Raw genomic sequence first — 14,055 nt, forward strand, 5'->3', positions numbered from 1 at the left:
GGAGTTTCCTCGTCTTCCACGGCGTGCTGGTGCAGGTGAGTCTCGTAGAGCTCCTGCTGTGCAAACTTCAGCCCACAGTCCTTACATTCAACACTGAGTTCTTTATCTGCAAAGAGCAACAGGAGAAATTTTAAGTACAAAAAATATTGACATGGATTAAATGTTTAGTGTAAGTATGAAGAAGTAGAATAAACCTGTTATGATTTTATAAATTATTTTAGACAAATGATCGTTCTGTTTTTCATCATCTGAAAGTTTCTCTCAAATTCAGGAGGACAGCTCAGTCACAAAGTTTCCATCTGATGTAAAGCAACCAACTGACCACAGTCTGTGGAAAACTTGCACAATTTTTAACATTACTCTTTAAACTGCTAAAATTTTAACAAACAACAATAAAAAAAAAAACAACAAAACAAAAAAAGTACAGGTTGGACTCCACTTAAGTATTTCAGGAGAAGAAAGTAGGTGTTTTTTTATGTTTTTCTATCATTTTTGAGGACCTATTTTAATATCCCACTATCCAGTCAAGTCATCTGAGCTAGGTTCTTTACATGTTTAAATATTTGATACCACAGCTCTATAAATATAAACCCTCAGGAAGGAGTGTAGCTCAAATTAACATTCAGCGATAGATGCTTGAAGTACTTAAAATTGTTGGATGTCCAGCCTCTGACAGCAGATCTGGAATCCTGTAGAAACCAGATTTTAATTTACAGCTTCTGACACACAAAAGTTCCTGTTAAATTTAAGATCATGTTTTTGCTCATTTTCCCATTTTATAAGAATTTAAACTGAATCATGCAGCAAGTAGATTTTTCTGCACAGAAAGAACAGATGTGTGCTGAATGCCGTTACAACACAAAAACACAAGTTCATGATTCCACCTCTGGACACAGATATGTATTTAAGGAGAACAACATCAAAATCCTGAGAATTACATATTTTGTGACTGGAAACACTTTTGAATAACATTTGTTTTATTAACACTGAAGACAAACAATTGAGGTAAGTGAATGTGTTGCACTCACTTAGTTTGATTATGTTCTTGCAAAAGAAATAAACACTGTGGTGGAGAAGTTATGGTTTCTGTTTAGTTTAATAGCCGAATGATTCAGCATCACTGGTGAGATGATTCTTGATTAAGAATTCTATCGTAGCAATAATTTAATATAAATGTGAAAATGCAATTTATCAAACTGCCTCAAAAGTTACAGTGCTTACATTTATTACATCACTTGCCATAAAAACAAGAAAACTCCAAAACTTTAGAGATCAGGAAAATAAACTGGGGTCTGCATTTTTACACCCAGATTTCAGCTGCACACTAGATTTCTTTAAGAACTCGGAAATTAATCATTCAAACACTAAAAAGAACTCATCTGTTCACAAATTCAAGTAAATGACTGTAATTTGCCATCTTAACCAAATAATAACATACTTTATATTTTTTCTCAGCTCTTTTGTAAAGCAGTCAATTTTAAAATACATGGAGTAGAGCAATAATTATATTATGGAATTAAAAATATAATTTTGATAAAAGAGCTTGCACATTACAGACAAATAAAATACGATTTGGTAATTACCAAAACTTAATCTACAGCAGCTGTGGCATAAACCTTACACTGGGTTGTGGTCTAATACATTTCGTAAGCATGCTATCTCACCTTGTAAATAAAAAGCACCACGTGAAATTTAGACTCTTAATCTTAAATCAGGAAATCTTAGAATGTATTATAGACTCTGGCTGCCAAATTTAAGCATGGATATAAAGAATTTATATTGAGGAAAATCAGAGCGATCATCATGACAAACTTTGGATGTAATATTAAAAGGAACTTGTTATTTACAAACAAGTTCATTTAGATTTGGTGCAATAGTGTCATAGCTGGATGAAAATGTGTTTTTTTTCACCTGAAATTGACTCTTTTAAAGAATATTTTGAGCCTTTTGTATGAAAAATTGTACATAAAATCTCAGTTCCCTGCCTGTAAAACAACAGCATTTCAGATCTGTCAGTAAAACAAATATTTTAGGGACTTCGAGCAAATTTCTTTCAAAGAAAACTAAGGCCAGTAGAGACCTGGAATTTTGCTTACTTCCTGTTAATAAGTATAACTCCCCTCTTTGAATTATTTTTCAGGCAAACTTGAGATGGTCAGCTTGGAGACGTGTGAAGAACTGGCATGTCATCACCTAAGATCAGAATCCGAGCACTCTTATAACCACTTATCTATGTGTGTGCATGTTCGCATGCTATGACTCACTCTCTTCCACCTCTCCTCTGGTTTGCGATCGTACATCTTCTGATTCAGACCCATCAGATAGTTTGGAAACCTTTGAGTGACACACAGGCTCTGTACAATCAGACTCCACAGAGCTGTCACGCTCTGCAGTCATTGCATCCTCGCCTGGGCCTTCAACTTCACTTCTCTCCACATTGTCTTCTTTTCTCGTCTCCTCTTGCATGTTTGCATTTGTTTTATCTCCTTTAGAGGTCCTCTTCCTGTGGAGACGCTGGTGTTTTTGGAACGAAACCGGTATTTATAATTTTTTCCACAGGTCACGCAGGTGTAACCCTGTCTAAGTGTATTTCTCACATCTTCATCTCTGCTCTCTCCATCGTCTGCTCTCTCAGAGACTGTTTCTGCTGTCCTGTCCTCTTCCATCGGAGTTTCCTCGTCTTCCACGGCGTGCTGGTGCAGGTGAGTCTCGTAGAGCTCCTGCTGTGCAAACTTCAGCCCACAGTCCTTACATTCAACTCTGTGCTCCTCATCTACAAAGGAAAAAAAGTTATTAAGTACAGTAAGTATTGGTACTGATTAAATGTTTAGTGTAAATTGTGAAGATGTAGTATCATGCTGACATGCTGTTAAGCAAGGGTGCAGTAAACACTAATAATAATAATAAAATGTGTTCTCATGCTATGACTCACTCTCATCCACCTCTCCTCTGGTTTGCGATCGTACATCTTCTGATTCAGACCCATCAGATAGTTTGGAAACCTTTGAGTGACACACAGGCTCTGTACAATCAGACTCCACAGAGCTGTCACGCTCTGCAGTCATTGCATCCTCGCCTGGGCCTTCAACTTCACTTCTCTCCACATTGTCTTCTTTTCTCGTCTCCTCTTGCATGTTTGCATTTGTTTTATCTCCTTTAGAGGTCCTCTTCCTGTGGAGACGCTGGTGTTTTTGGAACGAAACCCGGTATTTATACTTCTTTCCACAGGTCACGCAGGTGTAACCCTGTCTAAGTGTATTTCTCACATCTTCATCTCTGCTCTCTCCATCGTCTGCTCTCTCAGAGACTGTTTCTGCTGTCCTGTCCTCTTCCATCGGAGTTTCCTCGTCTTCCACGGCGTGCTGGTGCAGGTGAGTCTCGTAGAGCTCCTGCTGTGCAAACTTCAGCCCACAGTCCTTACATTCAACACTGAGTTCTTTATCTGCAAAGAGCAACAGGAGACAATTTTAATTACCATGTAGATTATTATGGCAGCTGGTGTTTTACATGGAAAGTCTGAGTAATATTTTATTTTGACAGTTTGAGATAAATTATTCTGTTTCAGCAGGCATTAGAAAGTGATCACGTCAGCAAAAAAAAAAAAATGTGCAAAAAAACCCCCAAACCCCCCCAAAACCAAAACTCAAATAAACTTAAATAGGAAATTTAAAAAAAACAAAAAAAAACAAACTAAAATTAAGCATAAAAATACTGATTTCCAAGCACTGACAGTAAAGACATCTTTTAGCACCTCCTGATTACACTGATGTATTCAAATATTTTCTTGTTTGCCACTGAGAATTTTTTTTTTTTTTTTACACCGATTTTAGATAAGAAATCTGATTTAAGCCTACACATTAGGTTTTTGAGAGTCACGTTGCCATTTCAATATTTTTTAATAACAATATGCTGACACTATATCTGGGATTTAAACTATTTGCCACCAAAATTGTTTTTTGTGTTTTTTTCTTAAAGATGACACCGGAGTTGCATTTAAGCATATTTCTATCAATTTAGCTAAAAATAAAAACAAGCATGCTCAGGGTGCTCAGAGATGTTTGAGGCACTGGATTTTACTGCACATTCATTTCTCTTTGCAAGAACCAACAGTGGTCACTCATCATGCTCTGACTCAATTTTCCCTGATATCAGTTTTTCATCACTTTCATATTTTGATGAAATCTTTAGCGGCACTTATCGCTGACATCACACAGATCTGGTGGAGAAAATGTAGAAAGTGCATCTTCAGTGACATTCTGGCATCTGATATACTTTCAGCATGTTTATCCACAAGCTCAGCACTATTAACAGCTATGTGACTGCCAAGAAACAACATGCTTGAATGCTGCTGATTCAGCTGGTTTACTTTTCCTTTTGAACTCATCATGAAGCATCAGTTCATGTTCATCAGGACCAAGAAAATCACCTTTAGTGCACTGATGTCTTAAACACTGAGATGCATCTCCATTTCTGTCCAGTCCTGTTATCCAGTGAATCAGTGGGACATCACAGTGACAAAAAACGTGAAGCTAGAAGAAAACAGCTCTCATATTTGGAGTCAGTAAGTGAAATTAGTGGAAGTACAGGTGAAAGAATCCCAGTAACAAAATCAGTGCTACAGCAGGCACTGCAAACATCTTTAAATTGGAGGAAGCTGGACCTATATCACTGCAGAGCCTTAGCTAATATGATCACCAACACATGCTTTTACTTTGTACACTGTTTTAGTAGCAAACTTTTAGTTTGCTCCTTTGACACATCAAGGTGTTCTATTTAATACATGCTAGATATGAAGTGTAGTAATCCGAAAGCAATTTATGTCACCTGCATATTGGCAAATTCATAATCTAAGTAATCGTGAAATGGGAAACAACAATATTAACAACCCAGACATGACTAGAATATGCAGACTGACTGAATTAATCACACAACCATTAATCATGGCAAAATCAAGTTCGTTTATTTTCAACTTCTTTGACTTCTAGGAATAAAAAACAAATAAATATAGCAAACTACTTAGAACTATACTACAAGAACATAACTGCTACTTTAAGTAATGAATATTTTATCACACAATAGAAATAACACTATAAAGAATCAACAGAGGAGCTTATAAATCAGTTAATGCGTAATGCATTGTACAAAGCATACAATGAACGTAGTATAGTTTATAATAATGGAAGTGACCAAGTGATGTTAGACAAGAATTTTGTTTTTCCTACCAGGTTATGTAAAGAGTACGCATTGCTGAATTTCAGGTTCTTTATCTTTCTGTAAAATATGCAAAACGTCAATCATCCTTCAACAAAACATCAGTTCTTAACAAAAACAGCAGCAAAATTAGCACATGCGTGTGGCGCAACATTGTTTAGCATGTCTTTCTACACTTTGCAAGTAGTGTGTCAACAGCATTTTTCATTTCTCTGGGCAATTTACATGCATAAATTTATCTGAAAATGAAAGACAGTGGTCCCCAAAGAAATTAATCAAGTTCAATTTACATTCACAACAGGTCAATTTAAAACAGCAAAAAAATATGAGATCTATGACATCAGTGCTCCCCCCCCAAAAAACAACACTGTGTATTTTCACATTTGTACCGCCACCAGTCAGATCATTAAACTTAACTCTTGCACAGTGCAGCTCTTTCTGGTGCTGTCTGGTTGCTTGGTCTTGATTTGTGGTGCAGGTCAAAATAGAACTAACATCAACTTAATAACGGGATAGAGTGATCTCTGTTACCGATTTTACCTGCCAGTTCTGCTCAGCATATACTAGTCCAGTGTTACATGTTTAAGTACAACGAATCTCAAAAACTATACGAACAAATTAGGAACTATTTAGCCAAAGTAAAAGGTGCAAAAAAGAAATTTTCTAACAAAGATTTTTAGAAGTTTCAGAAAAGCCAGCATCTATGTACAGAGTCATTGTTTCAGGTCTTTTCAGGTTTCTTTGCTTTAATTCACTCTGTGGGTGTGTTCAATATAATGCTGGTGCAAATCAGTTTCTTGACAAAAAGTAGTTCCACATTCAAGGCAGGTAAGGCCATTGGAATCTCCTGCAGAGACAGCAGCAGGAGCATCGCTTTGTCTTTTGTAATCGCTGATACATTCCTGGTGATGCTCGATGAGGTCTTGGATTTCACGGAAGGTCCTGGGGCAAACGGAGCAATGGTATGAGTCACTGCTGCTGCACTGCTCCGTTTTGTGTTTCTGTAACTCGGTTGGTGAAAGAAAGGCTTTGCCACAGTGTTGGCACTTATGGCTACTTTGTGACTGGCCCGCTGAGTTGAGCATAGGCCGAATCACTTTAGAAGATGGGAAAAACTTTTCTCTGTTGTCAGCAGCGGGGGGATTGGGTTTTAGAGGCTTTGAGGTCATAGCAGCACTCAGTCTATAGCGTACCTCATTCGGCAGACGGCAGCGAACTTCGTCGTGCCAAGCAAGGTGCTGATGTAGCTGATTCTCAGTCCAAAAGCCTTGGCAGCACAGAGCACAGGAGTAAGGCCGACTCTGTGCCTTTGCCTTATGGGTCCCTAATTGTTCCTCCGTTTGGAAAGCTTTCCCGCACTTATCACACTTGAAGAAGCATTTGGCTGTGTTCTCCGATACACAGCTGACTTGTGGAGGAACCTCAGCTGCAGCTCTAGGAGTTTGATTATCCAGTTTCGACTCCTGCTTCACATCCAGGTAAACTCTCTTAAAGTTGGGGGCGCCTTCAGAAATGCTCCATTCCCTGGAGTCTGGACACAATTTCACAGGAGAATCCAATGTGATTTTCATCCAATCTCTGTCAGCTGTGCTACTTTTTAACATCACACTGGTGTTATCTGCTGCTGATGAATCTCCAGTTTTCCTCATCTCACTACTTGAGGCAACAGGCTCTTTTTTTCTGCGCAAAGCAGCTTTGCGTTTGCCTTTTGTGCTCTTTGCGTGGGCCTGCCATTTGTGAGCACGTAGTCCTCTTGCTTTAGTAAAGGTCATCGAGCAGAGGGGACACTGGTGAGGTTTTGGCTTCAGTGCCAGTAATACGGCATCACTCTCACTGCAATTTATTTTGACTTGTTCTGGAGCCTGGTCAAACGCCTCGTTTCCCGTCTCTAAAGTTTTACTGTGCTTGGCTGGAAGTGAATCTTGCACAAATGTCTTGCCTGGTTCGTTGCTGCTCAAATCTGGCTCTGGTACAGCTTTGCTTTGACATGGTGGATTAAACATCTGGTGGCGCTGCAGAACGCGGTGATTAAAAAACTGTTTGCCACAGTTTTTGCACTGAAAAGTTCCATCTATGGTTTTGTGGTTAAGAGATTTCAAATCATCATCTTTTAGCAGGGACCGCGAAGATTTCTTTTCTTTGTGCCATCGTTTGTGGGAGCCCAGGGCTGAGTTAGACATGAACCGTCTCCCACATTCAGAGCAGTGAAACAGTCCTTTACCCTGCTCTTCTTGTTTAGGTTTTTTTAACATTGTAGAAATGGCCAGTTTGGATTTTGGTAAAGACCTGTAGCCCTCAGCATGAATTCTTTTGTGAAAATTTAAAGCCCCAACTACTGAAAAGCTTCTGTCACATTTTTTGCATTTGTATTTCATATTGGATGCAGTTGGGTTTTCCAGTTCTCCTTCACCTGTGTCATTTTCCATCTCTGGTTCCGTGCCATCCATTTCACTCTTTACTGGTGTACGTACCTTTGACTGGTCAGAGCTTTCCCATGTGCTAGCATCCACGCTGCCTTCGCACAATCTTAGAGCATCATCGTTTTCTGTATTTGCAACGACTTGATTGTCTCTTTTAATGCACAGTTTCTGATGAACCCTTAAAGAGACCTTGCTGTTGAAATGTGCAAGACATGTAGCGCACTGTAGATCCTCCAGTGTGACTCTGGACCACGATGATGATGGAGAATGCCCACTCTCATAGCCATGGCTTTTCATATGAAACTGCAGTGCTTTGGCCCGTGAAAACAACTTCCCACAGTCAGGACAGCTGTAGGTGTTCTTTTTCAGCTGTTCAACTTGATGCTGAAAAGACTTGATGGGTGGTGGGAGCAACTGGTCATTATGCACTACCTGGTGTCTAAGGAGGCTGGAAAAAAGGCGGAATGACCTGTTGCAGAGTTCGCATTTGTGATTTCCATTTTCATGCTTTCGCATGTGCAATGTCATGATGCCTCTGTGCCGAAATTTTCTGCCACACACCGGACATGCAACCTTCATGCTAGAGCGTTGGTGTCCATTAACAGAGGATCCCGGGACACCTTTTCTCAGCCTCAAATCTGCACACTCTGTCGGATTTTGCTTGTGGTGTGAGAAAGCACCTAAAGACCAAAAACCCTTTCCACACTGCTCACAATGATAGATCTTTGGGCCCAGTAGGGTTTTCTTTGGATTGTATTCTTTCTTACTGACTGAAATATTTTCCTTTTTTTGTGCAGAGCAGGTTTTCATATGGTTAAACAGGCTAGCTGCATGCGAATAAGACATTGTGCAATCTGGGCACTGGAACTGTTTTCTTTTGGGATGATGCAACTGATGAGAGACCAAAGCAGACAAACGAGAGAAAACTTTGCCGCATTCACTGCACGTCAGATTTTTCTTCTCTAATCCCTCCACCTCCTGAAATGCATCGCTGCTTGGCATCTGACCACCGTGGGTCTGTATGTGATGGCAGTGTGCCTCAAAGCTACTTGCTTCATGACCACAAGTGTCACATGTGTAAAAAGGCGCTGACTGACCTTGTGCCTGCTGTCTTCTCTTATAAACGCCATGCCACATTCTGTGAACACGCAGCGATGAAGAACTAGAAAACCAGCGATAACACTCTGGACAATCAAACCTGTCTTCTGCTGATTTATTCTCAGCTTCCCTCGCTATCAGTGCAATTGGCTCATCAGCCTGCTCAAAATCAATTTGTACAATTTTCAAGTCCATTTCTGGTTTGGAAACAATATCACTGTCATCTCTTCCCTCCTGATCGGATTCACACACCAGCTCCAGGTCAGGATTCAGATCTTGGGGTGGCTCATCCTCAGACTCACTTGCACTGATCACCTGTACGTTAAAGTCACCGGGTTCATAACTTTCCATGTCTTCATCAGTCTCAACTATGTACAACTCTTCAGTCATGTTGGTCGGAGGCAAACTGTCCAGCTGCACTTTTCCTTCTGTAGACGTTTCCAAGTCAATCTCTGGTCTTCCGCTTTCTGCCATTTGGTCTTGAGGTAGAGAGGAACACATCTGGGCCTCCTTCTCAGTTTCTCTAAAAACATCTGTGTGATGAAGCTGATGAGAATGAAGTGCCGAAGACCTGGAGAACTTTAGCCCACAATCTTTACATTCAAATGCCTTCTTCTGTAGCTGGCACAGCTGATGGTGAAATGACTTTGCTGGGGTTTCGTCACTGTGTGCAGTGCGCTGATGCCTGTAGTAGAACGTAAGAGTCATGAACACTTTTCCACATTCCTCACATGGGAACCTTTTTGCAGAATCATCAGCATGATTGGCATGCCATCGCTGATGGTTAAAGAGAGCAATATGGCCACTGAAACCCTTTTTACACTCGCTGCAGTAAAACTCGTTGCAGTTCTTCTTTGGCTTTTGTTTCATTTCTTCAGGAGAGCACTGACTATTGCGGCTAAATCTCTGATGAGTCTTAAGTCGCATCAGGGCAGAAAAAGCTTTCCCACATGAGCATGTAAAAACCTTTTCAGAATAATCCTCCGTTTGACTTTCACCTGCCTTTGTTTCTGCTAATGACTCCCCAGCTGGAATTGCATCTCCTGAACTCCTGTTTCTGGGCTTAATCAACTTTTCCTCATGACAACGACGATGGGCATCAAGAGCTGAAGCACGAGAATAATTTCTCCCACAAGATTCGCACTGAAACGACTTCTTTTTCAAATGCTGAAGGTCATGAAAAACTGATTTGGAGGGTTGTCTGTGTGAGCGCTGATGGTTGAGAAAGTGTCCAATCACACCATAAGATTTCCCACAGTCCTGACATTCATAAGTTTGTTGCTTTGCTATGGCAGCATTAATCCGGATACCAGTCTCCTTTTGAGAGATCTGATCATGGTTCTTCTCCATATGCAAGTGGTATTCACTCAGGTCAATAAATGAGGATGAGCATAAAGAACAAAAGTGAAGCGCTTCATTGTCCTTTTCTCCATCATGTAACTCATCCATGTGCTTGTCCAAATACATGCTTTCTTGTGGATGTTCACGGAAATGCTTCAAGAAGGCTGCCTCCTCTCTGAAGCCTTCTCCACAATGCTGACAGCAGAAAACCCCACTCCCTAAAAATAGAAAAGGGGAAAAGAGGAGGTCAAAGCCACTCCTGTTTTCAGAGAAGAAAAAAAGAAAGGAAATTTAAAAACAAAACAAAACAAAAAACAGAGGCGCAAACATGTCTTTATTTTAAAGTAACTTGAGCTTACAGTATAATCACACAACTGCACAATTTCCATATAAAACAAAGAAATGATAGGAGAAAAATAACACTTATTAAAAAAACAACAACAAAAAAAAAAGTGTCATTACTGAGGTGCAAATACACTGTTTAGGGCTAAAATACCTTGAAGATGAATTATTTTGTTATTTAATACAGTTGCTGTAGTTGCATTTTTTTTAATTTTTTTTTTTTAAATAGACATGGTAAATGGTTAACGAATGTCCGCAAAGCACCTGCACACTGTGGACAACCATGTTTAGATAAAATCTCATTTAATGTCAACTCATATTTAAACATTTAGAGAATTAATAAGTAAAGGCTGTGTTTTTCAACAAAACTCAATCCAAACAGATTTTTAACGCATATTTCTGAAATTTAGAGCAGTGAACCACAACTGTTACTCTGTAAAGTGCAGTGCTTCTTATGTGTTAAAAACATGTCCCTATTGAAGCTTTTCTTATGGATACAAAGTAGAGCTGGGCGATATGAGATTTTTTCTAATCCGCACCGATTTTTGTTTTTTCATTTCAGGCGGTAAACGATATCTATCACGATATAAGCCAAATAACTATATTTGTAAGATTAAATGTGCCGTTGTCCACAAGTAAAATGTGAAATAATCAGCAGCGCTGTTTTTATTAAATATTTATTTCCCATAATAAGTTCAACAGGGTAGATGTACTTAAGGAACATGAGACTTTTTCAGATAAATAAAGGCAAATATTGCAAACTACACAAAAGGCAGCCGCTAAAGCGTTTAAGTTTCAAAATAGAACAAACGAAACAGACTAAATTGTCAATTCCACTTAGAAACAAAATATTAATTCTAAAAATAAATCTTAGTTTGTTTTACAGAAGAACAGACAAAACTGACTAACTTTTGTCAATATCAAATAAACTGAGAACTAAAAGGAAATTCTCAATCTCTCCTTGTTGTATAGCTTAGCTTTTCAAACAGTTTTAACAGTTACTTTAGTCTGACAAAAGCCGAATGACGAATTAGCGCTTCCAGTCAGAGACTGAGGCTACGTCCACACGTACACGGGTATTTTTGAAAACGGAGATTTTCCGTTTTCGTTTTAAAAAATAATCCCGTCCACACATAAAGGCAGAAATGAAGGAAAACGCTGCTATGAACATGCCAAAGCAGCAGGTGGCGCTAGATTCCTAACCGTGCAGAAATGTTGGCCAATCAGAAGTCTAGAAGCCTCGGTGGGAAAAAGTAAACAAAGCTGGGGCATAGAAGCAGAACCGAGTCGTATGTGTGGAGGGACAGTAACTGTGTGTATATGTAAGCATTTAAACACTGCAGAGAGTAGAATTAACAGTAACAGTATTGTAGAAATTCATTTCACCGAAACAATAACGTGGCGCACAGTGTGACGCATGCACCAGTTTATTGTATTTCCAGACTTGCTTTCGGCACAATTTACAGTGCACGCTACTCTGTTTTTTGTCAGACTTGAAATAGCCGAAATACCTTCACACTACGGAACTTCTATGGCTCTTCCGTTCGACAATCTCTCCGGCATTGGAACCATCATCTGTTTTCTCTTCGGTCACGCTCGGTTGATTTTTCTAGTCGGCACACTCATTTCCTCCATTACGCGCTGGCTCCATTACCCGCTGGCTGCTTCCCAAACAAACACACGTGCGGCTTGGCACTTGTGCTGTACGTAACAAGTCACGCGACGTGACGCTGCGGCTGTGATTGGTTCGGCTCTGCGCTACTTAATTTGGATTGGCTGACCTTTTTTTTTTTTTTTGAGGACAAGAGCAGCGAGGTCTATCGCGATAGCTTAATTTCTCTATCGAGTAAAAGTTATATCGCGATACATATCGTTATCGTTCTATCGCCCAGCTCTAATACGAAGGAATAGTGACAATCTGCCTGCTGACCTGCTGAAACTTTAGTCTGATGTCTCAACAGGAAGAAGTCGAGGCGTAAAAGTAGTGAAGATATTCTGCTTCCACCTACATATACAAGTAAAAGCATACTAAATGCTTTGGATGGAAACAGCCAAGAGAAACTGTATGAGTAGTATTGTTTGCTGTCTAAATAAATATTTCCTATTGATCTAAAACAAAACACAACAAGCAATGCTTTAGTCGTTACACAACCATGCTCAGGAAAACAAAACTTCCTTCCGTTGATTGCTAAAGTTTGTGTACTGATAAAACAATAATCAGAAAAGTCTAATTTAAAACTAGTTCTAAATCTAAAATCCGTTTACGTTAATCTTCTATTAAGAGTGCCAGATTGTTAAAGCAAATGAAATAAATACCAAGGGAAAGATTATTATTGGGCGGGGGGGGGGGCGGGGAACCTGGAGATACCGCAGATTGAGCACTTCCCCATTTATGGCCTGGCCAAACATTTATATTATTCAGTAGGATTACAGAGAAAGCATGTTTCCGGCAATACATAGATTTGCTTCTGGCAATGCCCTGATTCAATGTCATAAGACTAGATTATTAAAGCGGTCACATAATTTTGGATCCATATGGCTGAGTATTAACTTTGACCAGGGCTGGCGCTGTTTGTTCAATACGCCCCACTGAAAATGCTGGGAATCCTTTAACTCGAACTGGTAACTTTATATTTGTTACTGGTGTTAAAAGAGCACTTTTTAAATCTGCCTTCAAGTCAAATATTTACATTTTCCTATTGATAGAGTGCAGGAAGACAATGCACAGGAACGCACTGATGCTGTGTTAACGTAAATGTTTAAGTCACGGCCTGTTGATGGGTGCTTACTGTCAGCGGTTTCTTCAGTCGATGGACCGGCGTTCTCTTCAGGTGTCCCTTCGTCAGCATGGCGTTTGTTTTCAGCTCCGTCCTCTACGCTGGCCGAGGAAGCAGATCCCTCCATCTTGGCGTGGCTGCTTGGTGGCGCTAGTGCTTGTTAGCTTAACAGCGCCACCGTTGTTTTGTTTTGTTTTTTAATACAAATTAATTTTTACCACTCAGTCAGCTCCACGGGAGTGAAAACAGTGTATAATATAAATCTAGTTCGCTAAAATATAACGGAGAAGTATCATTAACCGTTTTAATAATGCAGTTGGTGTACATATAAAGGCGAGCTGTAGTCAGAACACCTGCGCAGTGCGCCTATCCTTCCCCTCAGCGGAAGTGTCTTCTTCTTCTCTTTTATTTGCCTCAACACGAAGTTATCACCCTGCAGCGACGCCAATGGTGGTGGTGCATTACTCTGACAAACAAACGCCCTCACAAACTTTTCCACTTGTTGCAGAAGAGGAGGAGCTGTTCTCCACTAAAACTAAAGTTACATATATACTGCAGTTGATTGGAACTAGTTACCTATTTGAAAAGATTTTAAAAAAAAAACACCTTAGAGAATAAAATATATTTACTTATACTAATTGATCAACAGTACACAGGGTTAAAGTTTAATTCGGTGACCTGTGAAATGTTAGGGTCATGTATCAAATACATTTTTGATATATTGATATTTCAGAAAGCCAGTCCATTCATTTTAGCTCTTTTTTGCACACATTAAAATCTGAGCAAATGTTTGAAAATGAATATCTCAAAGACTACCATGTATAAAAGCCTGAAATTTGTTCTAGTCTTTTTTTCCCCCTTTAATC

At 39.5% G+C, this 14,055-nt stretch overlaps 1 protein-coding gene across 3 annotated transcripts; it reads right to left on the reverse strand.

Annotated features, from left to right (window-relative positions):
* Window positions 1–121: 121 nt before the first annotated feature.
* On the reverse strand, window positions 122–13,630 carry si:ch211-261d7.6 (gastrula zinc finger protein xFG20-1). 3 transcript variants are annotated; one of them, XM_042229060.1, is made up of 3 exons: window positions 13,202–13,630; window positions 3,417–3,442; window positions 122–2,747 (listed from the first exon to the last, which is right to left on the reverse strand). In XM_042229060.1, the coding sequence occupies exons 1-3, from the start codon at window positions 13,314–13,316 to the stop codon at window positions 2,394–2,396; spliced, it is 495 nt and encodes a 164-aa protein (XP_042084994.1). In that variant the 5' UTR covers window positions 13,317–13,630; the 3' UTR covers window positions 122–2,393. The 3 variants fall into 3 exon arrangements, with proteins under 3 accessions (XP_042084994.1, XP_042084993.1, XP_005943806.1); XM_042229059.1 differs by having other exon boundaries at window positions 133–2,773; window positions 2,933–3,442; window positions 13,202–13,596; XM_005943744.3 differs by lacking the exons at window positions 122–2,747; window positions 3,417–3,442 and adding an exon at window positions 4,939–10,288 and having other exon boundaries at window positions 13,202–13,595.
* Window positions 13,631–14,055: the final 425 nt, after the last annotated feature.

The sequence above is a fragment of the Haplochromis burtoni genome, unplaced genomic scaffold, assembly GCF_018398535.1.
Source record: "Haplochromis burtoni strain Fernald_Lab_line unplaced genomic scaffold, NCSU_Asbu1 Contig_376, whole genome shotgun sequence".
Lineage (NCBI taxonomy): Eukaryota > Metazoa > Chordata > Actinopteri > Cichliformes > Cichlidae > Haplochromis > Haplochromis burtoni.